The 27,737-nt window shown below is 44.0% G+C and overlaps 1 protein-coding gene across 2 annotated transcripts; it reads right to left on the bottom strand.

The window, feature by feature from the left end:
- Positions 1-225: 225 nt before the first annotated feature.
- Positions 226-27,737, bottom strand: PHF24 (PHD finger protein 24). 2 transcript variants are annotated; one of them, XM_090274380.1, is made up of 8 exons: positions 27,680-27,737; positions 8,470-8,858; positions 7,699-7,884; positions 5,670-5,748; positions 5,185-5,390; positions 4,677-4,837; positions 4,275-4,370; positions 226-3,948 (listed from the first exon to the last, which is right to left on the bottom strand). In XM_090274380.1, the coding sequence occupies exons 2-8, from the start codon at positions 8,845-8,847 to the stop codon at positions 3,852-3,854; spliced, it is 1,203 nt and encodes a 400-aa protein (XP_090130506.1). In that variant the 5' UTR covers positions 8,848-8,858; positions 27,680-27,737; the 3' UTR covers positions 226-3,851. The 2 variants fall into 2 exon arrangements, with proteins under 2 accessions (XP_090130506.1, XP_090130507.1); XM_090274381.1 differs by lacking the exon at positions 27,680-27,737 and having other exon boundaries at positions 7,699-7,819; positions 8,470-8,657.

Here is a 27,737-nt window from a genome sequence, read left to right as displayed (position 1 = left end):
CTGTAACTGGTTTGTTTTTTTTTCCTTCCAAGGTTGCCAAAAGCAGTGGCAGCAAGAAAGCAACAACGGGGAAAGTACTCAGCCCCACTCCACTCTAGGGCTGAGCTGTCAGGAACAGGTATGATACGTTAATATCCCCCACTCAGTGAGATCTCTGTTGTCTGGGCTACAAGCAGGGGCCCAGAGAGATCTTGGGCAAATTCAAACTAAGTGGCATGGAGTAGCAATTTTATTCCACTGTAATACAGGGGTAAAAAGGAGTTATGGTTACAGGTGTTGCCAGGATGTCCTGAAATTCTGGCATCAATGTTGTTCTGTCTTTTAGTGCCGAGTATCTATCTCCCTTTACTCTGCTGGTTGGAAGGAGACATGCTTGCAGGGTCACTAGAGACTGCTACCAATCCTACATGGATGTTACTCTTGGCTCTGGGGCGGTCATGGCTAGCCTGGGGCCCTGCCAGACAGCTTCTGCTGAGCTTCCCTCTTGACTTTAGGGCACCACTCTTACTAAAGCTGAGACCTGCAATGATTGGGGTTATGCTTCAGGCTAAGAGGCCCAGGCACAATCCTGGGCTTACCCCCTAGTAAGATGCCTGCTTTCCTGGCAGTTTGATTCTGTGCTTCCCATACTTGTGATAGGAATGGGGGAACCCCCTAGATTTGGCCACTCAAACAAGGCCAGGGTGACATCCCACAGGGAGCACCAGGACTAGAAAGGCCAGTGTCAGCCCTGCAGCCCCAGTCACTTGAGCTGAGGGCAGGAAGAGGCAACGTGCTCATGGCTTTGGCTGTCCTCAAAGGAAGAAGAGCACTTAAGAGGGGGTCAGTTCCTAGGAGCGAGGAAACTGCTCTGTACCTGGGACCCAAAGGGGCCATTGCTCCAAAGTGCAGAGCCTCCATCTGTTGGGAAAGGCTGGTCTCAGGAGAGGAAGCTACAGAGCAGGTCTGGAGAGATTACGAGGCCATAGCTACTGCCTCAGCTGACCCTATGCTGCTGCAGCTTCAGTATGTCATCCAGTTACCCCTGTCCTTAGATTTGAGCATGGGGAAGAGGATTGCTGGGTGAAACACAGGCTTAGGGCAGATGGTCTTCAGAGGAGCATATTTGTAACCCCAGCCTGTCTTGGTTGAAGGATGGGGTGGGTGGTGCTTGGGAAAAGCACAGATCTCAAGAAGAAAAGACTGAAACAGAGTCAGATACTAATTTTTGTGCTTGGCAGAATTTGAGACAGTCACAGTGATGGAAGGGTATTAAAAGGAGAATAATTGAGTTCACTAGGTTTATAAAAGTTTGAACATCTCCATACGTACTGCTAAAAGTCTCCATGGATTAGGACACTGCAAAGGGAGATCCTGGATGGGGGTTGGGGTGGGGCTTCTGCAACTCTGAACTGGGGGAGTCATGGAACCTCTCCTTTGGTAAAAAGTTCAACACCTACAGAGAAGCTGGTTGCTTTTCTATGCTTTTCTTCTTCCTAGGACTCTTTTGGACTGGGGACTCTATCCTTTTCAGGGAGGAGGGGCAGTGTCCTCTGGGGCCTCTGCAGCATACCCCTACCAAGGAAGCTTCCCCAATAGGCCTGATCTTGTGGAAAACCTCTAGGGCCTGCTTTGTCAGGTCCTGGGATCCAGCTAGCTTGATCTGGCCCATGGTCTTTCACCGCTCACCCACAGAAAGCCAGAAGCTGCAGCGCCAGAGAGGTAGGCGTCACCTTGATCCGTGAAGGGCAGGGAACAAGAAGGTGGACTTCCAGTCCCTGTGACTGATGATGAGGCAGGAGAAAAAAATTGTTCAGCCCTCAAAGTCCAGAGCTTGTCTTTGCTCAAAATGACCTGTTCTTAAGATCAAGCAGCTCAAGGCTATTGATGTAGAAAGTGATTTGCCAGGAGAGTAAGCAAGAGGCCCTGTGCTTAATGTGCTTTAATCTTCTCAGGCATCGCTGCTTCAGATGCAGTCCTTGGGCCTGAGTCATGTGCTTCCTTTTTTGGCTGGACTGAATAATGATCCCTCCTACTGATCGGTCCTGAGACTATGGCTAGGGAATATTTACCAAAAGTTGTGAGTTTTGAAATGTCCAGGGTCATATACATGAACCTGGATTCGCCTTCTGTCTGCTTAATTTCAGTCCAAAATAATCCAACCCCAGAAGCCTCTCACTCTGCTTCCAGGTCAGGTAGTTTCTGCAGGAGGAGACCATATACCACACTCTTGCTTGCAGCTCCCCCCTTTCCTCTGAGTATCTCAGCGTTGAGATGTATGCTGCTTCTCTGTACATATCCAATTTAGTAGAAGTTACTTGAGCAATGGGGATGTTAGCTTATGCATGACTGAACCAACCCCCTCTCAGATAACTCATTGTAAAATCTGGTTAAACCTAAGTCATTAGGTTGTAAACAGAAACCTGAATCCAAGGGCCAGGGCTGACCCACAACATGTACTGACTTGAGAACTTGATGAGAAGTTAGGAGGATAGCTGGGGTTTAGAGGTCAGGCTTGGTGGCCTTGTGGCAGTCTCTGCTTGTTCCCAAAGTCCTCCCATTGTAGGCCCAGGCCTTAGCCTGGTGGGGAAGAACATACAGTTAACAGAGGGGAGAAGTAGCAACTCAGGCCATATCTTAGTGATGTGGAGAAGGGAAAACTGCTTCCTTCTGTGAGGCTTTGCTGGGACTTTATCTGTTTAAGAGAGGAGAAGCAAATCCTCTTCTTAGCTTCTGCCTCTTATCTTCATTCTCAGGGTGGTTGAAAGGAGTCCCTGCCTAGGGCTTCTGCGGAGCTGCTCTTTCTTGGGCTGTGGAAGAGGCTGGCTCTGTTCTCTGTACGGTGGCATACTTTTCTGGGTCTACAGCTGAACTGAGCTGGAAGGATGAAAAAGGATGAGCCTTCCCTTGTTCTCTTCCATCCAGACCTTGTCCTTGTTGGAGCCCAGGCTGACTTGGGTGAAGCATCTAACACAGAGGGCTGTAACTCCTGCCATCACACTTGTTCCATTTAGGCCCCTTGGACTCTGGGCATGAGCTCACATCTGAAAAACATGGGCCAGGATGGCTCACTTTGATTTTTGATTGTTCTTCTAAAGACTTTTTAACTTGAATGTCCTGGCTGAGAGGTTCTAGACTTCTAGGTCCCTGGGGGGGACTGCCTCCCCCTTTTCTAATTAGGATTCCACAGACTAGTTACTTTCTCTGTTACCAGGAATTGGAATTTAAATAAATAATGAGCTAAAGTGAAGTGGTGGTTTTTAACCATTTTCCCACCCCAACACATCTGACGGACATAGCACACACTACCAGAACAGTGGCTCACCATGGGAGGGGTTTTCAACAGGGGAAAAGGGAGCCTGTCAGTATCTCCAGGAGAGCATGTGAATCTGATATGCCCCTTATTAAGAATCACTTGGCCAGGGTCTTACCTAATGGAATTGGAACTGGCCAATAGAATGGGGTGAGTCGAGATCCCCTCATCTATATCACCAGAGTCTCAAAGGAACTTTGGTCATTTTTAAACCAAAAGAACCAGCTCTCTGAAGGCATGGACAGCTAGAAGTGTCTGTGTGTGAGTGTGCACACATATCCGTGTGCTGTGGCAGGTCCAGTCTATCATGTGAAGGTGCGGGTGTATGTTTCCAGGACTGGGTGCTGTCATTGCTTCCAGGGCTTCTCCCTGTGGCAATGCATTTACTGACTCTATTGTGAGGGGAATGATGATTTCAGTGCTGTAAAGCTTGGTGACAAACTGAGATGCTGGCAGTGCTCCATCCTCATAAGTTTCAGTACTGCAGGCTGGTGGGGGAGAGGGAGAAAGTAAAAGGAGAGAACGCCACTGTCCTTGAATTGACAGTCTCTGCTCCATGCTATCCTGGGGGTTTCAGGTGAATGGCTGCACTGTTTGGGCGAGCAGCCAAGATGTAGATGACATTGTCCCGCAGGAAGGTAGGCCAGTCCACAGATCTGGAGTGGAATCAAAGAACAGATTTATGCGGCTGGTTGCAGAGCCCAGAGCCCAATGAGACCTGATCCCAATGTCAGCATGGCTTGAGTTGGACAAAACTCAGGGAGGTCCTGGATTGTGCCTGGCATGGTTATGGCCAGCTGTGCTTCCAAACTGACAGACCAGCTGGCTGGCTCTATGGATATGGGGTCAAATGTGCACTCTTGGAGCCTGCTTTCTGGGGTAGACATTTGCTATTTTGAGGTGGCAATAAGTAATGCCCTCTCTTACTTGTGTGTGTTGGGGGTCAGGGGAGCAGACAGGCAGATAAGGAGGTCCCACTCACCTCGATTCATGTTCTGTGGGCAGCAAGGCCTTGTCCTGACTCTTGCTGCTGCTGCTGGCTGGGCTGCTGTCTGCGATGGGACCCACATGGCTGATGCTGTTGGGTACAAGGACATGTAGTTAGGAGTGGGAGAGTGAAAGGCCTGGCCCCCTCCCAAACTCTGGTGAACCCATGGCTCTAGATGATGTACATGTCTAGGCTTTGTGACATGGGGCAACGGTTTGGAGTAGAGGCTGCCCTATGCCTCAGCCAACAGGGGTCACTGCCTCTGTTTAATGCATGGGAGGATCCTCTCCTGGGTGTTGGCAGGAAAAACAGGGAGTACCTTTCATAGTTAGAGCCATTGGTGTGGAAAAAGGAGGTGGGTATAGGAGTGGGGGCAAGGATTGGTAGGGTACAGACCTGACACTGGAGGAAGGAGCCTCAGGGAGGCGTTTGCAGAACCATGAATGCTGTGCATGGCGGCACTCTGCCTCACTGATGGTGCTCCCGCTACCCCATGCCAGGAAGGTGGCTCGGGCTCGCTCCCGCTCCTTGACTGTCAGAAGCCTTAACAGAGAGTTCTGGGGAAGAAGAGACAAGTTAAGATCTTGGAGGTGAAAATACTTTGTAAACTGTCAAGTCACAGAGAATTCTACTTCCATTAACAACTCGGCAACCTCCCTTTGAAGCTGCCCAGAGCCTTTCCGGTAGCACCAACATTTGCAGTGATGTCCAGTGCAAATCAATCTTCTTTGGGCAGCTTTCTCAGCCTAAGCACTGAGTCACCCGTCATTGGATGAAACCTGAGCCCTTTTCTGGTACTGGTTCCTGCCGAGAGAGGACCCAGTGCTCTGCCAACCTGCCCAGCATGCTTCCCAGGTGTCTGTCACCCAGTAGCCCATAGACATTGACCCCAGCTGGCCCTTACCTGGGGACGCAATTGCTGCAGAAGGAGGAGGGACTCATGGGACAAGAAATCAGGCCACTCTATGTGTCCTCGATGATCAGGGTCCAGGGCCGCAAACTGGCGGGCTGCCTGCTCCTCCTGTTCCTCGCTTAGAGCCCTGTCACTCTCCCCCCGCTTTGCTGCTTGGTGGCGGTAGCGCAGGAAGTCCTCCCACGTCAGGGAGCAATCTGGAGGGGATGCACCACATGATAGCCATGCCCACTCCTTCCTCAGCCAATGGGGCCCTCCATGCCACCCTCTAGGAGACCCATATCCACAGTGCTTGCAGAGTCTTTGTCTCCAATAACCAGGATAACTTAGACTGTGGCCAGGTGTGGTGCCTCTGTTGGCCAACAGCTTGGGAACAGGGACCTATTTACCCTTTACTTTCCAAGTGTCAGGATATGCCTTTCATTCTAGAAAGTATGATGGAGACATCTGCTTCACATCTCTCCACCCAGCCTTACCAGGGATGACTTTACACTGCTGAAAGGTCTCTGTGAGACTATACATTTCCTCCTCAGTTAGCAGCGAGTTGAGGTTGTCCTGAAAAAAAAAAAAAAAAAAAAGAGCTGAGTCAGTGGCTACACAGGCCAGTAAGAAAGAAAGGTGCAAAAGATCAAGAGAAATGGAAATAGTATTTCAATTGGAAAGCAATTCTGAGATCATGTAATCCTGGCCTCTCGTTCATAATCTAGGAGACTGAGGCCGCAGGAAGGGGAAAAGACTTGACTTAGAGTTTCTCAACTGAGGGGCAGAATCTTCCCCAGAACCCAGGTATCCTGACTCCAGTCCTGAGTCCCTTTTACTAAAATAGTGGTTTTAAAATTATTTTTTGAGATACCCTTGGGCTTCCTTGAAAGTGTCCCAGGAAGCTGCTGCAAGGGAGAAAGGAGGCTAGTAAGTGGGTAGGGTTGTGAATCCCTGGCCCCATCAACCAGAGCAGCTTCATCTTTATCCATTTTAGTGTTAGACTGTGCTCAAAGAGTTATTTTAGTTGAAACTAATTTTAATTGTAACTTTGCTCTTAGTGGGTTGTATCACTTTAAATTTCCAGAGTGGTTTTGAAAGAGATGCTCTCATGACAAAGTTCCTAAAATCAAATGAGGTTTTTTTGTGGTGCCATGGAAGTTTTTTTGTTTGTTTTGTTTTGTTTTGTTTATCCTTACCTGAGGATATATTTTCCATTGCTTTTTTAGAGAGGGAGGAAGGAAGAGAGGAAGGAAGAGAGAAACATCGATGTGAGAGATAAGCATCGATTGGTTGCCTCCTATACATGACTTTGGTTGCCTCCTGTATAGGACCAGACCAGGGATTGTATGTGCCCAGATCAGGGATCAAACCTGCAACCCAGGTATGTGCCGTGACTGGGAACTGAACCCACAAACCTTTGGTTATGGGACAACGCTCCGAACAACTGAGCCACACCAGCCAGGGTGAGAAGTTTTACTTCCAAAAGAGCACTGGTAGGTTATTTTGTTAACATTAATTTACAGTCTTTAAAATATCACAGAATCTTTCTACTAGGTTATTTCCCCCCTAAAATACCAGCAAAGAACAGGAGCAGACATTCTATGAATATTCATTTGTGGATTTCATAAATAATTCAAACCATTTCTTCAATAAACACTTTTGAGCACTTAGTATATGCTGTGCACAGTGATGTGTAACACCATGAGATGTTCACTGTGCTGTAGAGTATGTGTGTGGGGGGAGAGCAGGAAGAAATGATAAAAAGGAGGGGAGGCAGGCAGAAGCCTGGCTGTGAAGTGCCTCAAGGGCCCTAGATTGAGCCCCTCAAATTGAGCCTTTATTCTGAGAGCAATGGGGAGTCACTGAAGGGTTTTTAAGTGCAGCGTGCCATTGTGAAATCTTTGACTGCTGTGTGGAAAATGGATTCGAGGGGCAAAGTCTGGAGGCATAAAGAGCAGTTAGGTGGCTGTTGCAATAGTATAGATAACAAAAGATGACCAAACTAAGACATGAGAATGGAAAAGAGGGGAGAGATTTGAGAGATATTAGGAGGTAGAATCAATAGGACCTTACTAGAGGGACAGAGAGAAATGAATTGGGATTGGTAACAGGGGTGGGGTGAGGTGCTATTCAGGTTTTGGGAGAAAGGTAAGTTCATTTGGGAGCATGTTGAATCGAGTACACGTGAAGCATAGAGATGAATCTAAGTCCAAGAGACAGAGAAAATTTAGGTCTGGACACAAAGATTTGAGAATCATTACTGTTTAGATGGTGGCTAGAGGTCAGGGATATTGCTATAAATCCTATAATAAACATCGTCCCTGCAACAAAGGATTATGGTGCCCAAAATGTCAATAGTACTGAGGTAGAGAAATCCTGCCCTAGCTATAGGACCCTTATGTCTACTACTGGACAACTCTCTAGGTCACTGCCTAGTAACCAGTATTCTAAGACTGAGCCTCCAAGAAAAGTGCCATGTCTCCTGTGAAGCAGCAGCCCACTGTCCCTGCAGTCCAGGCTCACACAGTAGTGGCAGCTCCAGCCTGTTTCCGTGTGTGCCATCTCGGTCACCTCTGCTGCACTGTCTCCTTGAATGTAGCCCATGCGACGCAGGCAGCCATCATGAAAAACCCTGGTGCAGACCCTGCATGGGAAGAGGCTCTCAGCTGTCCAGACCTCACAGACATCACACATCTCATCGTTGACAACCTGAGAAAAGGTGGCAGGAACAAACAGAAATGTGTAAGTACGGGCAGCAAAATCCTACAGCCACCAAGCACAGAGTTACCCATATAGGGCTGAGTCTCCCTGGAGCAGACTAGAGGAACAACTTCAACTAAAGCCAGTGTTAAGGTGATATTTCCTGCTCTTGCAGCTGCTCAGACCTCTGTGACCATGTTTCTGAACAGAAATGCTACCACCATTTTGTGAAAGAATAATTAGTTGTGAGAGATTGTCCCAGGCATTGCAGGACACTTAGCATTCTGGCTTTCTTGGCACCAAATACCAGTAGCAACTCCTACAGTTATTTCCAAATGCTTCCTACAGGGAGTAGTACTATCCTTAGGTGGGAAAGCTGGCAGAAGACCTGCCATGGTATCATTCCTTGTCACCTACGGCCCCAAGTCTTTCACTAAGACTAATTTATTCTTGTGGAAGAAACTCAAAGATCATTCTGAAGTCAGTCCCATCTTTCTGGTTTTGAGTCTCACTTTAACCATTACCAGGCCTCCCTGTCCTACTCAATGCTCCTCAGGTCTAAAACTTGGGGAATCTTCCCAACTGGACACTCACAGGCTCTCTGGGCTCCAAGCAGATATCTGGAGGCTTGTCATCATCCAGTTTCCGGGTGGGGCGGATGAAGGCAGGGGGTGTGAAACGACTGTTCCTGTCAAATTCCTCAGGCTCCACTCCACGCCCATCTCGGAGCCTCTCCCAGGCTGCACGGTTGATGCTACTCTCTTCTTGGAGCACAAGGTTGCTTGCCTCTGCTTCTTTTTCCTCCTGCACTTCCTGGACAGAGCTCTCTACAGTGCCATGGTGGGACCCCGGAAGCTCACCTGTGCATCGGATGGAAGGCCTGTCCCGTAGCCCATCCTTGAAAGCAGACACAGCCAGGCTCACCTTCTGCACCTGCTCCACTGTCTGCCGCTTAGACATCAACACCCCCATGGCTCTGTGAACTAAAAGCAGAGGGGCCCAGACTCAGCCAATGGCTGACCATGTTGAGCCAATATCAAGCAACTACCTAAGTGCCAAGTGCTATTAAATAGTTTTTCTTGTTCTAAAATTCAGTAATGGTGAGGTGGAGAGAGCAATTGTTAAGGAATCAGAAGACCTTGGTTTTACTTCTGACTGGCCTTGTGACCTTGGTTTCCCCATCTATGAAATTAGGGCTACCTGCTCAGCATACTTCATAGGGCTGTCATGAAGATGGCATTAGTTCACGGGCTTAACAGTGCTTAGTAGACTGGAAATTACTCTACAAATGTGAAATGGTATTTCTATCTTCCTTCTAGTCCCCAAGCCAATTATGTCTAGGAGTTCCAGGCCTCTTCTACTTTGACATAGTTGAAGACCTCAGAGCCCAAGTCTCTCCTCTGCCTCACAAGATTACCGAAGGCTTAAAGCAAGATCACAGCACATAATCATATTTCAAACTTCTGATTGAAGGAAAGCTCCTCCAATAAGTGCTGTGCAAAATCCACTCAGGGATAATCCACATTAAATGCCTCCTTAAAAAAGAAGATTTATTTTTAAAAATATTTTATTTATTTATTTTTAGAGCAAGGGGAAGTTCGGTGGGAAAGAGGGAGAGAAACATCAATGTGAGTTGACAGGTTGCCTGTCGTATGTGCTCCAACCAGGGGCCAAACGCACAACCCAGGTATGTGCCCTGACCGGAAATCAAACCAGCAACCTTTCACTTGTAGGTCGATGCCCAACCTACTGAGCCACACTGTTCAGGGTTCAAATGCCTACTTTTTGGGTCAGAGTGAATGAACTATTTTTAGAGGACTCCTGAATAGGCAGTCAGGAAACTCTACCACTCTACCCATGTGGTCAAGGTCACAAACACTCCTTTGCCTCTCTAATTAGTAGCTACGCTTCTTTATGGGTCTGTTTGTCTATCAACAGACCCAAAATAGACAGCTGGCCCATTACAAGCTCTGAGGTTCTTCTCACATTTCTAAGGCTTCATTAATGTCACTCCCACATTTTTCTGCTTTGATTTTCTGAACTGTTCAAGAAATGCCCATATCCTTTACAGGTTAAAGGGTATTGACATCATCCCTGCTCTTCCTCAGAAAGGCATAGCATTGGAAAGTCAGGGCATATTGCAAAGCTGTTTGCTATTCCTAGCCTGAAGGGTCTTAGTGTAATTAAGCTGAGGAATGCTTGTTCTTTGTAAAGTGGAGCAGAGAATACATTTTAGCCTTGCTCTCAATCCATTATAATCAAGGCTTATTGAACAGTACTATGTGCAAGGCACTAATCACTCATCATAGGAAATAGAAGACAGGAGAAGAGTCTTGCCACTCAAACTACTTAACATCAGGACTCAAAGATCAGTAAGACAGTGCTGGAAGTGCTTAAAGGAAGGTGAGACCACACTACTGGGAGTCAAAGTGGACCTTGGAGGATGGGTAGGAAGTTACCCTTTGTTTGGGAGAAAAGGTGACAGAGGGTAGGAGGAAAGATTAGGGCTAATTAGAAGGCTGCTATAGCTCCGGCAAGATGTAGAGGGTTTCAACTGAAATGATGGTAGCGGGAATGATAATGGCTGAGACTATTTGATTCCATGGAAAGAGGATTAGAGAAATTTAGGAATAAAATAACTGATTGATCAAAGGTAAAGGGAGGGAGGGCAGTATTATATTTATTTCCCAGCTTTATTGAGATTAAGTGACACATAACATTGTATAATTTTAAGGTGTACAATGTGATGATTTGATACACATATACATCATGAAATGCTTACCACAATAAGGTTAGCACAACTTTCACCTCGCCTACTTATCATATTGCTGTTATGGTGAGAACATTAAAGCTTCACTCTTACAGCAACTTTCAAGTCAGATCCTGGAACTTATTCATTTTATAACTGAACGTTTCTACCCTGTGACCAACATCTCCCCATTTCCCCCACCCCTCAGTCCCTAGCAACCATCTGTTTCTATGAGTTCAATGTCTTTAGTCCATATATAAGTGAGATTATGCAGTATTTCATTCAGTGTTTCTCTATTTTTAAAAATAATTTTTATTGAATTTATTGGTGTGATATTGGTTAATAGAATTATATAAATTTCAGGTATACAATTCTATAATACATCATCTGTATATTGTAGTGTGTGTTCACCACCCAAAGTCAAGTCTCCTTCCATAACCATTTATCTCCCTTTCACCCTTTTCTAACTGTCCCCATCCCTCTGTCTGACTTATTAAGAGGGCAGGTTTTGGTTTTTGTTTTTCCTTTTTTAGAGAGAGGGGGAGAGGGGAAAAGAAACATCAATGTGAAACAGAAACATCAACTAGTTATCTCTCACATGAGCCCTGAGCAGGGAACAAAACTGCAACCTAGGCATATGCTCTGACCGGGAATCAAACCAATGACCTTTCACTTTGCAGGACAATGCCCAATCTACGGAGCCACATCGGTCAGGGCGAAAGGGCAGTTTTAAGTTGACTAACTAGAACAACAGTAGTACCATTTACAGACACTGAAAAATAAGAAAGAGGGACAATGAAATTGGATTTTGTACATGTTGAATTAAAGAGGCCTCTGGGACATTCAGGTGTTATGTTAGCCCCTGCTTAAAACTTTTCAATGCCTTTCTATAGCTTTTAGGATAAAGTCCTCCAAATCTGTCTCTATGTCATGGCCTGTGAGGCTCTGCTTGGTCTGTCATCTTTTCTTATTTTGTGTTCCAATCCCATTGGCCTTCTTTCAGTCTTTGTTTGCCATGCTCCCTCTATTTATGGGAACTCTGAACATTCTCTCCTGCCTGACTAGTGCTTACTTATCTCTCAGAGCTCAGTTCAAATATCATTTCCTCGGGGAAGTCACTGCTGACTCCCAGTCCAGGTTGGACTGCTCACAGTCCCATGCTCTTCTGTTCTAGAGTATTTATCTTTGTCATTACACATTCAATAGGATGAGTATCTGATCAACATCATTTTCCTCTATTACATGTTTTTACCCGGCATAGTGCCTATCACCATTGCCTAGCAATGTGTTTGGAAGAGAACAGACACTTAATAAACATTTCCCAATTAATTAATTGTGGAGAAGTCTTTTTTACATTTAATGAATTCTTAATATACATAATATCTGATGACAGCCATATCTTCCTTCCAGAAATAACTCTTGTATGTGCTACGGTGGTACAAATTCCTACCCTGCCTGGGTGCTTGCCCTACCATCAATTGTACCAAAGATACCCAATCCATATTTTTGAATGTAAAAACTGACTGATAAAGAAAGAAAAGATTCCTTATCCCTATTTGTAAAATTTGTTTGTAAAATTAAAGTACATGACTAAGAAATATTTACTTTGAGTAAGTAACTGTGTTTTACAGGGTGGTCGCAAAGGGGAGTGTTTGAGGAAAGATTATTGGTCAAATTCAGGAAATTGTTTAAGGTGTTCATGCCCCAGGGAGCAATTAATAATAAATTATAATTTAAAAATCCCTTTTCCCCAATTGGAAACAAATATTGGACAATAGGGGAATAGTTAAATTATATTACAATGGAAAACTGAATTAAAAAAATACTGAGGTAGAGACTTCCGGCCAAGATGGAGGCCTAGACAGATATGCTGCATCTCCCTCCACAACTAGGAAGGAATACAACTACCTCAAAACTAGAGACAACCAGAAGTTCCAGAAAATCGAGCTGCGTGGAAGTCCAACAAACAAAGATATAAAGAAGAAATACTCATCGAGACAGGTAGGAGGGGTGGAGCCAGGGCGGAGAGGATGCAGTGTGGTGGCGGCAGTGGCAGGCCGGCAGAAAGTGCAGTCACACATTTTAAAAAGTGAGGATGGACACCTGGGGAGCACCCCCAGTCCCAGACCGGACTGCGCAGCTCATGGTCCCAGCACCAGGGGAAAAAAAGCCTCATTGCTTTTGACTGTGCAAACAAGTGGGGGTTGGGGTAGAGAGAAACTGCTGGTCTCTCAGCAGAGTATTCTTGTTTAAAGGGCCCCCACGGTCGTAGAACGTCCACAGATCTCCCACTCTGGGAATGACAGCCAGGTCAACAGCTAGAGAGGTGCTAGTCCCATACGATTGTGGGAGAAATGCCTGGAAAAGGGGCAAGTGCTGAGCAAGTGGCATTGTTTCCTCTCAGACCCCTCCCCCACATAAAGAGCCACAATGTGGTGAAATGGGTTGTCTGTACTGACGAATACCTAAGGCTCCGCCCCTTACAACATAACAGGTGCAACAGCTCTACCTAAGACACACAGGAAAACAAACACAGGTGCCTGTCAAGATGAAGAGACAGAGAAATATGGCCCAAAAGGGGGAGAACTAAGTGATGAGGAGATAGCCAACCTAACAGACACAGAGTTCAAACCACTGGTGATAAAGATGCTCACAGGCTTGACAGATAAGCTTGAGTACGGCAAATGCATAAGGGAAAAAGTGAAGACTATTCTAAATGAAATGAAGGAAAATCTATACAAAACTAAGGGTGATGGGAAGGAAACCCGGGTTCAAATCAATGATTTGGAACACAAGGAAGAAAGAAACAGTCAACCAGGACAGAATGAGGAAACAAGAACTGAAAAAAATGAGGAGAGGCTTAGGAACCTCTGGTACAACTTTAAATGTGCCAACATCTGAATCATAAGGGTGCCAGAAGAAGAAGAGGAAGAGCAAGGAACTGAAAGCTTATGTGAAAAAATAATGAAGGATAACTTCCCAAATTTGGTGAAGGAAATAGACATACAAGTCCAAGAAGCATACAGAGTCCCAAATGAGATAGACCAAAAGAAGACCACAGCAAGACACATCATAATTAAAATGCCAAAGGTGAAAGATAAAGAGAGAATCTTAAAAGCAGCAGGAGATAAGCAGAGTTATCTAAAAAGGGGTGCCTATAAGACTATCAGCTGATTTCTCAAAAGAAACTTTTCAGGCAAGAAGGCACTGGAAGAAGGATTCAATGTGATGAAAAGCAAGGACCTACAACCAAGATTACTCTATCCAGCAAAGCTATCATTTAGAATGGAAGGGCAGTTGAAGTGCTTCCCAGACAAGGTAAAGCTAGAGGAGTTCATCATCACCAAGCCATTATTACATGAAATGTTAAAGGGACTTATTTAAGAAAAGATCAAAACTGTGAACATTAAAATGACAACAAACTCACAACTATCAACAACTGAATCTAAAAAATAAAAAAATCCAACTAAGCAAACCAGAATAGGAACAGAATCATAGGTATGGGGATCATTTGGAGGGTTATTAGCTGGGAGGGGGAAGGAGAAGGAATGGGGAAATGGTGCAGGGATTAAGAAGCATAATTGATTGACACAAAATAGACATAGGGAAGTTAAAAATAATATAGGAAAGGGTGAAGCCAAAGAACTTATATGCACAACACATGGACATGAACTAAGCGGGGTGGGATGGCTGGAGGGAAAGGGGGTAGTGGGGGGAGGGGAACAAAGGAAAAAAATTGGGACTATTGTAACAACATAATAAAATATACTTAAAAATATAAAAATAAAAATAGGTTTTACAAACAGAAAAAATATTGAGGTAAAAAGTATATTTATTGATGTGGAAAGGTGTTCAAAACATATGAATATAATAATGAACAAAGAAAGTTACAAAATTGCTCATACAGCCCTGGCAGTTGGTTGGAGTGTCATCCTGTAAATTGAAGGGTTGCAGGTTCAATTCCCGGTAAAGGCACAGGCCTAGCTTGCAGGTTTGGTCGCAGGTTGGGGTGTGTACAGAAGGCAACCAATTGATGTTTCTCTCCTCCATCTCCCTCCCTCCTCCTCTCTCTAAAATCAATAAGTATGTCCTTGGGTGAGGATAAAAAGATGTTCATATTAGGAGCTAATTTTTGGAAGAAAAAATGCATCTTTTTGTTAATCTGGATTTTCTAATTGTCCTACATTGCACATTAATTATATAATTTTAAAAACCCTAGAGTTAGCAACCTGGTGACATGTGTTAGTTCTGAATCTACTGTTCTGTGACCCAGACATGTTGCTTTACTGCTTTGAGCTTCAGTTCTCTGTCTGTTAATAAGTGTGTTTGGAATGTGTAGTGTTAAGCATTTTTTAATTTCATTTTTAAATTATATTTTATTCAGAGAACTTGTATGTATGACCCATGGGCATGGACTGGGTGTGGGGGGATGGGAATGCTGGGGGAGGGGTGGTGCTGGGCAGAGGGGAGCAAAGGGGAAAAAACTGGAACTATTGTAACAATATAATCAATAAAATATACTTTAAAGTACATTTTATTGATTATGCTGTGAGTTGTCCCAATTTAATCAATAAAATATACTTTAAAGTATATTTTATTGATTATGCTGTTAGTTGTCCCAATTTTTCTCCCTTTGCCCCCCTCTTCCCAGTACCCTCAATCCCTCTGGCAATCCTCTCCCCTTAGTTCATATCCACGGGTCATGCATATAAGTTCTTTGACTTCTCCCTTTCCTACACTATTCTTAACATCCCCCTGTCTATTTTGTACCTACCAATTATGGTTTGTTTGTTTTTTTACATTTAAGGTTATTATTGATAGGTACTTATTCATTGTCATTTCCCCGCTTTGTATTTGTGTTCCTCTCTGTCCCTCTCTGTTTCTTCATCTTAAAGCAGACCCTTTAGTATCTCTTGCAATGCTGGTTTGGTGGAGATGCATTCTTTTAACCTTCTTTTGTCTGGGAAACTCCTTATTTCACCTTTTATTTTGAATGAGAGTCTTGCTGGGTAGAGTGATCTTGGTTGTAGGCCTTTTGGTTTTCATTGCTTGGAATATTTTTGCCATTCCCTTCTGACTTGTAGTGTTTCTGTTGAGAAATCTGATGATAGCCTTATTGGAGCTCCCTTGTATGTTATTAGCTGTTTCTGTCTTGCTGCTTTTATGATTCTCTCTTTTGCCATTTTAATTATGATGTGTCTTGAAGTGGGCCTGTTGGGGTTCACCTTCATTGGGACCTTCTGTGCTTCCTGGACTTGCGTGACTTTTTCTCTCATCAAGTTAGGGAGTTATGCTTCTTAATCCCTGCACATTCCATTCCATTCTCCTCCTCCCCACTTCCAGCTGATAACCCTCCTCTTTGGATCTAACTTGTTTAGGATTCTCTTTACTTCCTGGACTTGTATGTCTATTTCCTTCACCAAATTTGGGAAGTTTTCCTTCATTATTTTTTCACATAAGCTTTCAATTTCTTTCTCTTCCTCTTCTACTTCAGGCACCCCAATGATTCAGATGTTGGCACATTTAAAATTGTCTCAGGTATTCCTAAGCCTCTCATTTTTTTTCAATTCTTGTCTCTTTATTCTGTCCTGGTTGACTGTTTCTTTCTTCTTTATGTTCCAAATCATTGATTTGAACCCTGGTTTCCTTCCCTTCACCCTTGGTTTTGTGTGGGTTTTCCTTCGTTTCATTTGGCACAGCCTTCACTTCTTCCCTTATGCGTTTGCTGTACTTAAGCATATCTGTCAAGTCTGCGAGCATCTTTATCACCAATGTTTTGAACTCTGTGTATTAGGTTGGCTATCTCCTCATCACTTAGTTCTCCCACTGGAACCTTGATTTGTTCCCCCTTTTGGGCCATACTTCTCTGTCTCCTCATCTTGACAGGCACCTGTGTTTGTTTGCCTGTGTCCCTTAGGTAGAGCTGTCACACCTGTTATGTTGTAAGGGGCAGAACCTTAAGTATTCATCAGTTCGGGAGATTCCTTTTCACCACACTGTAGTGCTGTATGTGGGGGAGGGGTCTCAGAGGGAATATGCCACTTGCTCAGCACTTTCCCCTTTTCCAGGCACTTCCCCCACTTCCCATATGGGACTGGTGCCTCTCTAGCTGTTGCCATGGCCATTGTTTCCAGAGTGTGTGGGTTTGTGGACATTCTAGGGCCGTGGGGGCCTCTGAACAACTGGACACTGCTAAGAGACCAGTAGTTTCTTCCTCTGCCTCAACCCCCACTGGTTTTCACAGTCAGAAGCAATGTGGCTTTATTTTCCCTGGTACTGGAACCGAGAGCTGGGTGGTATGGTCTGGTGCTTCGACTACTCCCCAGGTGTCCCTCCCTACTTTTTAAAATGTGTTAGTGCGCCTTTCGCTAGCTTGCCACTGCTGCCACACCGCTTCCTCTCTGCCCTGGCTCTGCCCCTTCTACCTGTCTGGATAAGTATTTCTTCTTTATATCTTTGTTGGACCTCCATGCAGCTCAATTTTCTGGAACTTCTGGTTGTCTCCAGTTTTCAGGTAGTTTTATTCCTTCTTTGTTGTGGAGGGAGACACAGCATGTCTATCTTGGCTGGAAACCCCCCAATGTTTGTTACTGTTGTTGTTGTTATTGTTGTTACAGGATTCTGTCCAGGTTTATATTTAATCATCATGACTCTTTAGGCTCCTCTAGATGGACAGTTTCTCAAAGCTTCCTGTTTTTGACGACCTTGGCAGGTGTGAGGAGGAATGGTTAGCAACCTTTGGCATTTTAGTTATGATGTGTCTTGGTGGGGTCCTCTTTGGGTCCAACTTGGTTGGGACTGCCTGTGTGTCCTAGACTTGTATGTCTATTTCCTTTACCAAATTAGGGAAGTCTTCTTTCATTATTTTTTCAAATAATTTTTCAATTTCTTGGTCTTCCTCTTCTCCTTCTGGCACCCCTATGATTTGGATGTTGGTACATTTAAAGTTGTCCCAGAGGTTCCTAAGCCTCTACTCATTTTTATTTTTGCATTCTTGTTTCTTCTTTCTGTTCTGGTTGAATGTGTATTTCTTCATTTTGTTTCAAATCATCTATTTGAATCCTGGTTTCCTTCCCTTCATGTTGGTTCCCTGTAGGTTTTTCTTTGTTTCACTTTGTGTAACATTCATTTCTTTATTTTTTTTGCCATGCTCTGTAAGTTCTCTGAGCATCCTTATCACTAGTGTTTTGAACTCTGCATCTTATAGGTTGGCTATCTGTTTTGTTTAGTTCTTTTTCTGAGATTTTCTTCTGTCCTTTCATTTGGGCGATTTCTTTGCTTCCTCATTTTGGCAGTCTCCCTTTGTTTCTGTGTATTAGGTAGAGCTGCTTTGACACCCTGTCTTAGTAGCATGGCCTGTGTAGCAAAGGCACCTGTAAGTTGTGTAGGGCGGAGCCTTAGGTAATTGCCAGAGCTGGGCCACCGACTTCATTGCTTTGTGTCTCTGTTTGTGGTGTGTGGCTCAGCGAGGGTACAATGCCCTTGACTGGCTTCTGGTGATTTGCCTGGCACTTGCCTCGTTTCCAGTCACTTCACCCACTTCCCGTATGCCATTGACTTCCCTGGGGTTTACCTACATTCTAAGACCATGTGGGCCCTTTAAGTTGTGAAAATCTGGCAGTTTCTTCTACTGACCCAACCCCCACTGGTTTTTACAGCCAGAGGTAATGTGAGTTCATCTCCCAGGTGCTGGAACAGGCTGTGCAGTCTTGCTTGGGCTGGGATCACTTGCTCCCGATTTTTATCCACCAGATATGAATGTGGGACTGTCCGTTCTGCCACCCTCACTTGCCCAATCCACACCACCTCTCTACCGCATCTCCATGACTCCATCCCTACCCATTTAAATGAAAATGGCTTCTTTAAATCCTTTGCCATCAGACTTCCATATAGATCAATTTTCTGATGGTCCTGGTTATTGTTTTTGAGATCTGGTTGTAATTCTTTCTATGGTTGTGTGGGGAGGGGAAGTGCATCTACTTATGCCTCTAACTTGACCAGAAACCTATAGTCTTAAAGAGTTAGAATGCTCCTGTTCTTTTTTATATTCTTTTAAAAGTCCATGTGACTTCATGAGGGTTTCCAGCCTTGGTGTGGTTGGAGCTTGGGGTGCAGAGGAGGGTGTGTGCATGTAGGAGTCTTTGCTGAGGCTATGGACCTAGGGGATTTTTTTAAAGAGTTATTTATTTATTTTTAGAGAGAGGAGAAGGGAGGGAGAAAGAGAGGGAGAGAAACATTGATTCGCTGCCTCTCAAATGCCCCTAACCAGGGACCTGGCCAGAAACCCAGGCATGTGCCCTGACTGGGAATTGAATCAGTGACCCTTTTCTTTGCAGGATGATGCCCAACCCACTGAACCACAAAGTCAGGGCTGGACTCAAGGGATTCTTAAAGAGGCAGGGCCTATATTTCCCTGACACTGCCCACATGCCTCAGGAGCACAGTTGTACTCTATGGTTAGGTGGGAAAGCAAGTTCCCAACCTGTAGTGAGAGGAACAGGAGTAGGCAAACCATAGCAAGAGGGAGAATAGAAAACTGACACACAACCCTTCACTGTGGACCTTCCTCATGATCAATTACTATTTCCAAGGCCAGAGTATTTTTCTCAGAAACCTTTTGTGGTAAAGTTTTCAAAAAATTTGACTGATATTCATTGTAAGAAACAGTTTATGATGTGACCCTGTACACAGTTATAAACACGTGTTCATAGATCTGTAACTGAATCCAAAATTTTGTGACACAATCCTACTTTTACTGTATGTGATGCTCCCTTGAGGTTTTCTTTTTTTTCCTTTTTTTCTTTTAATCCTCACCCAAGGACTTGCTTATAGATTCTAGAGAAAGGGGAAGGGAGAGAAACATTGATTGGTTGCCACTTGTACGTGACCTGACAGACCTCTCGTAGGCACCCCAACTGGAGACCAAATCTGCAACCCAGGCATGTGTCCTGATCAGGAATCAAACCCACAGCCTCTGGATTTATGGGATGGTGCTCCAACCAAGTGAGCCACACTGGCCAGGGCCTCTGTGAGATTTTCTATTCTCTCTACCCTATTTCATTAAAATGATCCTTATCATGACTCTTTAAAATGATTTCATGACTTCCTAATGGGTCTGGACCTGCAATTTGAAAAACACAGCCTTAGGATAATTTTACATTTTTGATTAGAGAACTACACTTTTGTCTTTTGATTTAAAGATAGTTACCTGTAAAAGATAAGGACAACATTGTGGTATAAGGTAACTTTCCCCTTGGCTGAAGAGACATAAGAATAGAATTCTCAAGTTTGTCTTAAAAATCTATGTAGTTGAAAGGTCTAGCAGAAATGGACAGCTACTAATATATCTTTGACTATATGAAAGGCTGATTTTCTGACCTGTGGGTATATTTATAATATTATTTATTAGAGTATTATTTATAGTTATTTAAAGGTGGAAACAACCTCAAAAGGAATACAAAAATCTAGAGCAATAATTCTTAAATGACGAACTTGCTGGATCCTGGGTGGGTGGGGGGCATCTATAAGAAACTCCTGGAATAGGGGGAGAAATGAGTGGATTGAAAAAGCACATCAATTATATTTCCAAACATACATGGAAAACAAATATTAAAAGCCATTACCCCCACCCTCTTTTTTGTAACACAGACTACAAAACATCAGAGGTTTATAGTATCTTCTCGGTTCTTGGGGATACACAGAAGGTACTAGCTTCCTAAATAGTTTGGGGAAGCCTCTGCCAGAAGTTGTATCAGAAGTTTAGAAGTCATGACATTTATATTTGTTAGTAAGACGGCATGGATTGAAAAATAAAAACTTGAGAAACACTTATTTGGAGACCTGGGATAACCATACAAAATTCACTTTTTCAAGACTGATTCATTGGAGGAAAATCAGTGGTATACATTTGGTTCTTATTGGATTTTTCAGATTATGTAATAGGAGTTCTGAACAAAGACCAGCCAATTAGGAGGGTTATTCTGTAAGTGAACCAACTCATTAATAGTGTATACGAGCAAACTGACCACAAATATCTCCCAACACAATGTAGTTGTGCTACAATAATTATTCTTTGTAAGGATAAGAAGAATCACTATTAAGCCATCTCAGTTGTTTATCATGACATTGTAATGGTTTTGGGTTTATCCTTAAAGAATTTCAATGAAGACTAAAGATGACATCCACCAGCAAAACAAACAAATATAACAACAAATAAAAAAGGACTTTTCAGTCCTGACCACAGAACCTTGGAGTACTGCTATCCATTTTACCCACAATGGTGCAATTTTCTAGGCCCATAATGCAGATAATATAGAACAAAACCATTAAAAAGAAACCATCCATCCCTGGCTGGTGCTGCTCAGTAGATTGAGTGCTGGCTTGTGAACCAAATGGTCGCCATGCCTGGGTTGCAGGCCAGGTACCCAGTTAGGGACATGCAAGAGGCAACCACGCATTGATGTTTCTCTCCCTCTTTTCCCCTCTCTCTAAAAATAAATAAATAAAATCTTTAAAAAAAAGAAAAAAGAAACCATCCAAATCCAAACAAGACACCAAGTCATTTTGAGTCAACATGGCTTTAATTTTGAGACAAACTGTGAGAACACAACAAAATTAGGTTTCAAAACTGAGGGTAACATCCTTAATGCTTAATGGAGAGGCTCAAACCTGTATACAAAAGACACCTTGATTAAAAGCAAAAATGTGTTGAAATAATCAAGATGTGTACCTGTGGTGTTTGAGAAATCAACATAATCAGCTCTAATTTCCAGAAACACAAGTGGTAGTGATTAGTGATGGATAAAAACAAATGCCTGGTGAGAAAACCCTGGCCTCTCCTGTGATGAAAGAAATCCTAGGAAGAAGAGTGAGTTAAAAGGATATCGAGTTGCAAAGATCCCATAAATTAAACCTACGATCACTTCTTGGGCTGGTGAGTATAATTGGGGTTTTCTGCCTCCCTAATAGGGATGAAAGAGGGATAAAAAGACATTGTCCCAAGAATGATGTGACTGTCAGAGAATCTGGGGTATTTAGGGAAGGCTTGGAAAAAACCTCAGGGGGCAGGAGCAGGTGGTGTGAATGACAGAGGGACAAGAAGGTAGAAGGTAGAACAGGGTTGTCTGACTTTATGATCTGGAAGAAATGAAAATAGATGACAACCAGAATCTTTCTTCGGCTAAGGGAAGTCTGTCTAGATGTATATGTGGGCAGCTTGGAACGTGTGTGTGTGCAAGACACACCCATTCTCTCTTCAGAGTGCATGCTTACAATGGCAGTGGGATTGTTTCTAAGGGCAAAGTGCTGGGAGTAGTACAAGGGGTTGCTCCACAGCCAGAGTTGGTGGAGAGATAAGGAAGGGGAAGGCAGTCAGGGAACTTTTCTTCCAAAGCTCTCAATAAAGATTCGTAGTTGTGATGAGCCTGGGGAACAACCCTTCTAATGGGCAGGAGTCTCTACATTTGGCATGCTTCTTACTTGCTTTCAGCTGATTCTTGATATGGGAATGGCAGCTGTGTGGAAATTTAAAAAGCAATTAAAAGTGATTGCTTGGAGGTTCTGAGGGCTTCCCTAGGCAGCAACAAGGCAAAGAAAATCTCTGAGTCAGGGGACAGGGAAAACCACCAGAGTGGACTGAGCAGGTAGAAAAAGGAATCCTAGTTTTTCACTGAGATCAAGAGGGAGAAAAATCTAGATGGTTCCCCCTGCCTTCCACGGAGCATGTGTTTTAAGTTGGTCAGAGAGACTAATCAGACCAGATCTTCAAAACTCAGTTCCAGAAACTGCACAGTCACCACCTCATCTCATCTACTCTGCTTTCCCAGAGTGGACCCTAACAGGGCTAGCAGGGACAAGAACAGGTAACCATACAGTAGTTATGGGTAATTTATTTGACAAAGGGGAGAGCTACAAAATGTTGGAATTTAGGCAGTGTCCACAACCACAATGATAAGAAAAGAGAGGCTCATATTACCAAACTTAGGGTCCCCTGCATTTGTGTTACAGCCTGGAGCACTGAGGCCTGGCCCACAGGAGGGCAGCTGCCCTAAGGCTACCAATAGGAAGCACTTAGGCTTGGTTTGGGCTGGGCTTTGGCTGGAGACATTTAGCACAAACAGCATCTGTACATGAGGTGAAAATTGCAAGAGGTTGGATAATTGGTGCCAGAAAGACTGTCTGAGAGCCTCTGAGAAAGTCACACCTAACACAGAAGGTGACCAGCCATAAGGGTATTGAAATACAAACAGAACCAGTGTCTAAAAATGCAGAATGCACAATACAGACTTTTTTTTTAAAATTGTTTTTCAATTACAGTTGTCCCATTTTTCCCCCATTGCTCCCCCCAACCCAGCCCACCCCTTTTCCCACAGTCATATGCTCACTGTGCCATTAACATTTGTCTTGAGACTTTATATAAAAATCATAAAAAAGAGTCCCTTTACCCTCTGCTGGTCTTTGAGGAAATTCAAGGCCAAAATGGTCTGTCTGACTGTTCTCCGGTGACTACATGTTGATTTAGGAATCCAGCACCTCATCACAGTGCTCTTGCAGCCTGCTCCTAGTCAACCATTCTGCTGCCTGGCACTACCCTACAAACTACTTTTAGTGTTCATGTCTACAGACCTTGAAGGGGTCTATCTTGTACCTTCCTGTCCTCCTCCATTTGCCTATGTTTATTCAGCACAGCAGCACTGGCTTCAGTGAGCCCAGGAAGACATAGTCATCCCAAGGAACAGAAGGGCTGAAGAATGAATAAAACTGTCTTCCTGTACTCAGCTCAAGAGAATAAGATGTGAGGGAGGCCCTGCTGTTGTTTAATATTTCCTGAAAGCCCACACAGCTCTAATATACATGAGGACAAAATTATGGTATGATCTTTAGCCTCTGGGGGCCTGGGATGAGTCTTCATGAAAAGCTACAGTGCTGGCTTCCCATAGCAGCAGAGCAATAGTTAAGGAACAGCACACCATCAGTGATTGGCTGCTGTAATTGCACTTAGCAAGCAGAGCTTTTCAGCAAGATGGAGAGATGCTCCTTGTTCTCTGCTCTGGGGCCCTGAAGCACAGATTCGGCCTCATTCAATGCACTTATTACACCATAATTATCACGACTTACTTGTTTGTTGATTCTACAAATATTTGCTCAGTGCATCCTACTATGTGTCAGGCACAAATCTGGCACTTAACTGTTGGTAGAATGACAAATGGAACCTTACTCAGCCTGAGAATGCATTGTGAGTATGTGCATGTGTAGGGAGCATAAGTGTGGGATTTTAAAAAAAAAAGGTGTTGCTTGAGCTAAATTTTGAAATATGAGTGGGAGTTACCCTAGTGGATGAGGGGAAAAAAGCATTCCAGGAAGCGATAAAAGCACATGCCAAGGCATGGAGCTATATGGGGACTCCATCATGGTTTAGATGATATGAAGCCAGCCGGGTGCTGAATATAAATAGGTGAGAAAACCTGAAACCTGCCTTCACATAAGAATCAGCTCAAAGTACTGGAGAGAGAGAGAGAGAGAGAGAGAGAGAGAGAGAGAGAGAGAGAGAGAAAGAAAGAAAGCCAGTTAGCTTATATGTTTGTTTTAGTGAGAAAAATCCAGTAAGATGAAATATTTCTCACATCAGAGATCATGTACTTAAAGGGCTTCGTAAATTGTAACAGGTTATTCAAATATAAGATACTGTCATGATTACCATAATAAACCAAGAGTGTGGCCAGGTTATTCACAGCATATGAGTGAAAATAACGTGGGTAAGGCAATGGCAGGGGAGCTAAGAATGTGACTGCTGGAGGAGGCACAGAACAACAGTTGCATTTCAATGACACCTGGAAAAAGGCATACTCTACATTAATACCTGTGGATATTCTGTAAAGTTCTAATTTCCCCTTTACTTTTCTTACTCTTTATAGTAAATGATTAGAGAAACGCAAACTGATTCTATGTGAACTCAAGGGCAAGGAATTCTCGTATTTATCTAGCATAGTGCATGGAAAGTAGGTAGCATTTAGTAAATATATGTGATTCTCTGAGGGGATTGCTGGAAGGGGAGGAAGGATGGAGGGAGATGTTATGACGGAAAAAAATCATCATGTCTCCAGCTGGACATTGATGGTCTTGGTTTCTTGGTCCAAAGCTGGTAAGCAATTCCTGTTAGAACTGGTCATTAAGACTGAGGGGTAGAGTGGATAATAACAGTCCCACCAGAAATGAATAAATCAGTTTGGGAAATGAAAGTAGCAGAAACCAAGAGCACTACTGGAGAAAAGCATGTAGGACTGGAAGATAATGAATTCTGTAGCTAAAAGAAATTATTTGTATAAATATGACCCACTTAGGAACAGGTATACTGGGGAATAAAATACAGGGATTATGGGAAATGGGCTGAGAAATGTCCTACTATTTATGTTTCAGGAACAGGAAGCACTGTCAAAAAGATGGCAAATGTGTGAGGAAGAAAATCATAAGAATGTAGTCAGAAAAGATTTGGAAGATTAAAGGATGAAAAATCCAGACATATTGATATACACTCAAGCAAAACTGGTTGAGAGATTCTTTCCCCTTTTATTTTCCTTTATAGAGATCGGTTTTTGTTTTGTTTTGCTTTGAGAAGATTAAGACACCTGGTTACATTCTTCACACCTATTCTAGAATGATTTGGTTTGCAAAACATGCTGTGATTAGGGGATAATTAAACAGTATTCTTAGGCAGTGATATCCAAGGGCCAATATTTGGGGACATCTGGAGCATCTAGCAAATTTTCCAGGTTTACGAGTGGGTGCAATACCAAGAACCCTCAATGAAAAGACCAGTTTAGGAATAAAACCCTAATGACAAATCTCTGAATTGGAGCAAAGATCGTATTTGCAGGCTGGCTTCTTCTGATTTTCTTTAAAAATATATATATCCCTGTTTATTTTGATATGTTAAGCTAATGAGATGGGTTTGAACTGAAAGGGGACTGTAAACAACTCTGTAGTGGGGAGATGCTAAACTAATATAAACCTGGCAGTTTACTCCATTGAACTGTGCAGGAAATGCCACACCCAGGCTTCAGGTGGCCATCAAGTTAAAAAGAAAAGCTAATAATTGGCAAACCAGGTTGTTCTGTTTCCTCACAAGCCTGATTTCTCTTCTCACTATGCAACCCCAGGAGCCCAAGGAAGCCACTTCTATTAAAGGAGGATGTCACTATGCTTGGCTGGATGGAAGAAGAGAGGGAAGAGGAACAGGAAAACTCTCAGAATGGCACTGTGGTGAATTTCATTGCTTAGCTTCCTCACCACTCCTTTTTTTTTTTTTTTTTACAAGAAACTACAGTCTATTGTTGATCCCAAATTCACACACTTAGGATTCAGGTGGAATGAAAGTACTACCACAGCTGAGGCAGCAAGATTGGAGTGCATCACTGTCTCAGGTGCAGACCCTTTGCACTCCCCAAGACAACATTAAGCCTTTCTTGGTTCTGCACCATTCCTCTCCTCACGGTGAGGCTCTGTGGGGCAAAAGTGTCCTGAGTGGTATATGTGAATCGATGTCTGCTGGTGCATGTAGTCAGATGGCCACAGGACAGAGTGGATCTTGCTTCCTAAAAGTGATCCTGTCTCTCCTTCCTCTCTCTCAAGAATTCTGTGGCAGGGAGGGTTGTCTCAGGAGACTCCATCCTCTGAAGGGTTCCTCTAGTTCTCCAGAGCAAGTCCTGACAAAGACCACACCCAGAGGCCTCTCCCAGACCCAATTAAATCCAGAGCCACCCAGAGGCATCTTTACAATGAGGCTGCAGGTGAAGGAAACCACACCCTGAAATCTGGAGATTCAGTGGAAAGCAGTTCCTGCAGCAGTCTCATCCTCAATTAAAATTTCCTAATTCACTTATTTAATCATCACATTTACTAAGCATATACTATTGTAAAGCACTATGCTTGGAACCTTAATGCAACATATATAAAAACATACATTCTTGCTTTTGCCTCTCTTGGTACTTTTTCCCAAATAAACTTCAAAGACAGATTTCATGATTCCAAGCTTTACGACCTTGGGCAAATTGCTAAACCTGAGTTTAAAGTGCCTAATGTTTAAAAGGAGATAATTTCGTAAGGCTGTCATAAGGATTATATAAGATGTTAAACATCTCTGGTATAGAACTTGGCACACTGGTGCTCAAGAATCCTGTATATCCTTTCTTCCCTCCTTCAAAGGACTTTCTTCGCAGAACCTGCCAGAGTCAGTTCCACATGAGCTTACTTCTTTCTTCCTCATGGTCAAACCCAGGGATTCAAATCTTCTTTCTTCACTTCAGAGGCCTCACTGGTCCTTCCCTTCCTTGAGCCCTATGCTTTTATAGAGTTTCCTGCCTCCACTAAAATCTAGTTTGCAGCCAACTGTGTTACCACCGAGAATTAAAAATCCTAATGAGGGCAAATGGACAAAGGAAGCAGCCCCACAAGGTCCCCACCTCTTGACCACATTGGAGAGACACAAGTTAGGGCACATTGAGTCAAAAGAGAGGTCAAGGCCAAAGTCCTCTGGGTATATAGGAAGTTACTCCTGGCCTGGATCCTGTGGCAGGATCCCCTCCTCCCAGGCAGAGGTTCCTTCCAGACAGTTCTTAGGGCACCTTCTAAGGTTCTCCTTTACACAGGGTCCTCTGCAGCGGCCCATCCCCACCGCGCAGGCTCCCGAGACTCCCCTATGGTCTGCCACTGAAGCAACTCCAGAGACTACCCTTGCCCTCCCGTAGTTACACAGACGCTCTCTTCGGGGACTGTGTTCTCCACACTGGGCCTCCCCATGGCAGCAAAGGCAGAGCGAGCCCTGGGAATCTCTATTCACCCAGGGGGGCTTTATGGGGACGGCTTCCACACACCGCCTCCGAGACTCCCCCAAAAGGGTAGAGGCAGCAGACAGTCGGGGTTTATTCATTTACACAGAGATCCCTCGGGGGCGGCTCCCACACAACACCTCAGAGTCCCCCGAGGTTTTTCCATAGCCCGAAGACCCGCCCCCTAGGGTGCTTGCCGGGGGTGGCCCCTGCCGACCCCGACCCCGCTTACCGGGACTGTCAGGGTGAGGGATGCGGGTGCCGGGCTGACGGACTACACCGCTGGCACC

This window comes from Furipterus horrens, unplaced genomic scaffold (assembly GCF_987537825.1).
Source record: "Furipterus horrens unplaced genomic scaffold, mFurHor1.1.pri manual_scaffold_4, whole genome shotgun sequence".
Taxonomy (NCBI): Eukaryota; Metazoa; Chordata; class Mammalia; order Chiroptera; family Furipteridae; genus Furipterus; species Furipterus horrens.
The sequence above is the reverse complement of the archived record's forward strand: the minus strand, read 5'-3'. Positions and strand labels throughout refer to the sequence as shown.

Coding starts and splice junctions, on each gene's coding strand:
- PHF24 (XM_090274380.1), bottom strand. CDS start 8,847: ATGGGGGTGTTGATGTCTAAGCGGCAGACAGTGGAGCAGGTGCAGAAG. Junction 4,838..5,184: donor TGCAGCAATTGCGTCCCCAG/GTAAGGGCCAGC, acceptor CTTCTTCCCCAG/AACTCTCTGTTAAGGCTTCT. Junction 4,371..4,676: donor GCTCCTTCCTCCAGTGTCAG/GTCTGTACCCTA, acceptor TGTACCCAACAG/CATCAGCCATGTGGGTCCCA.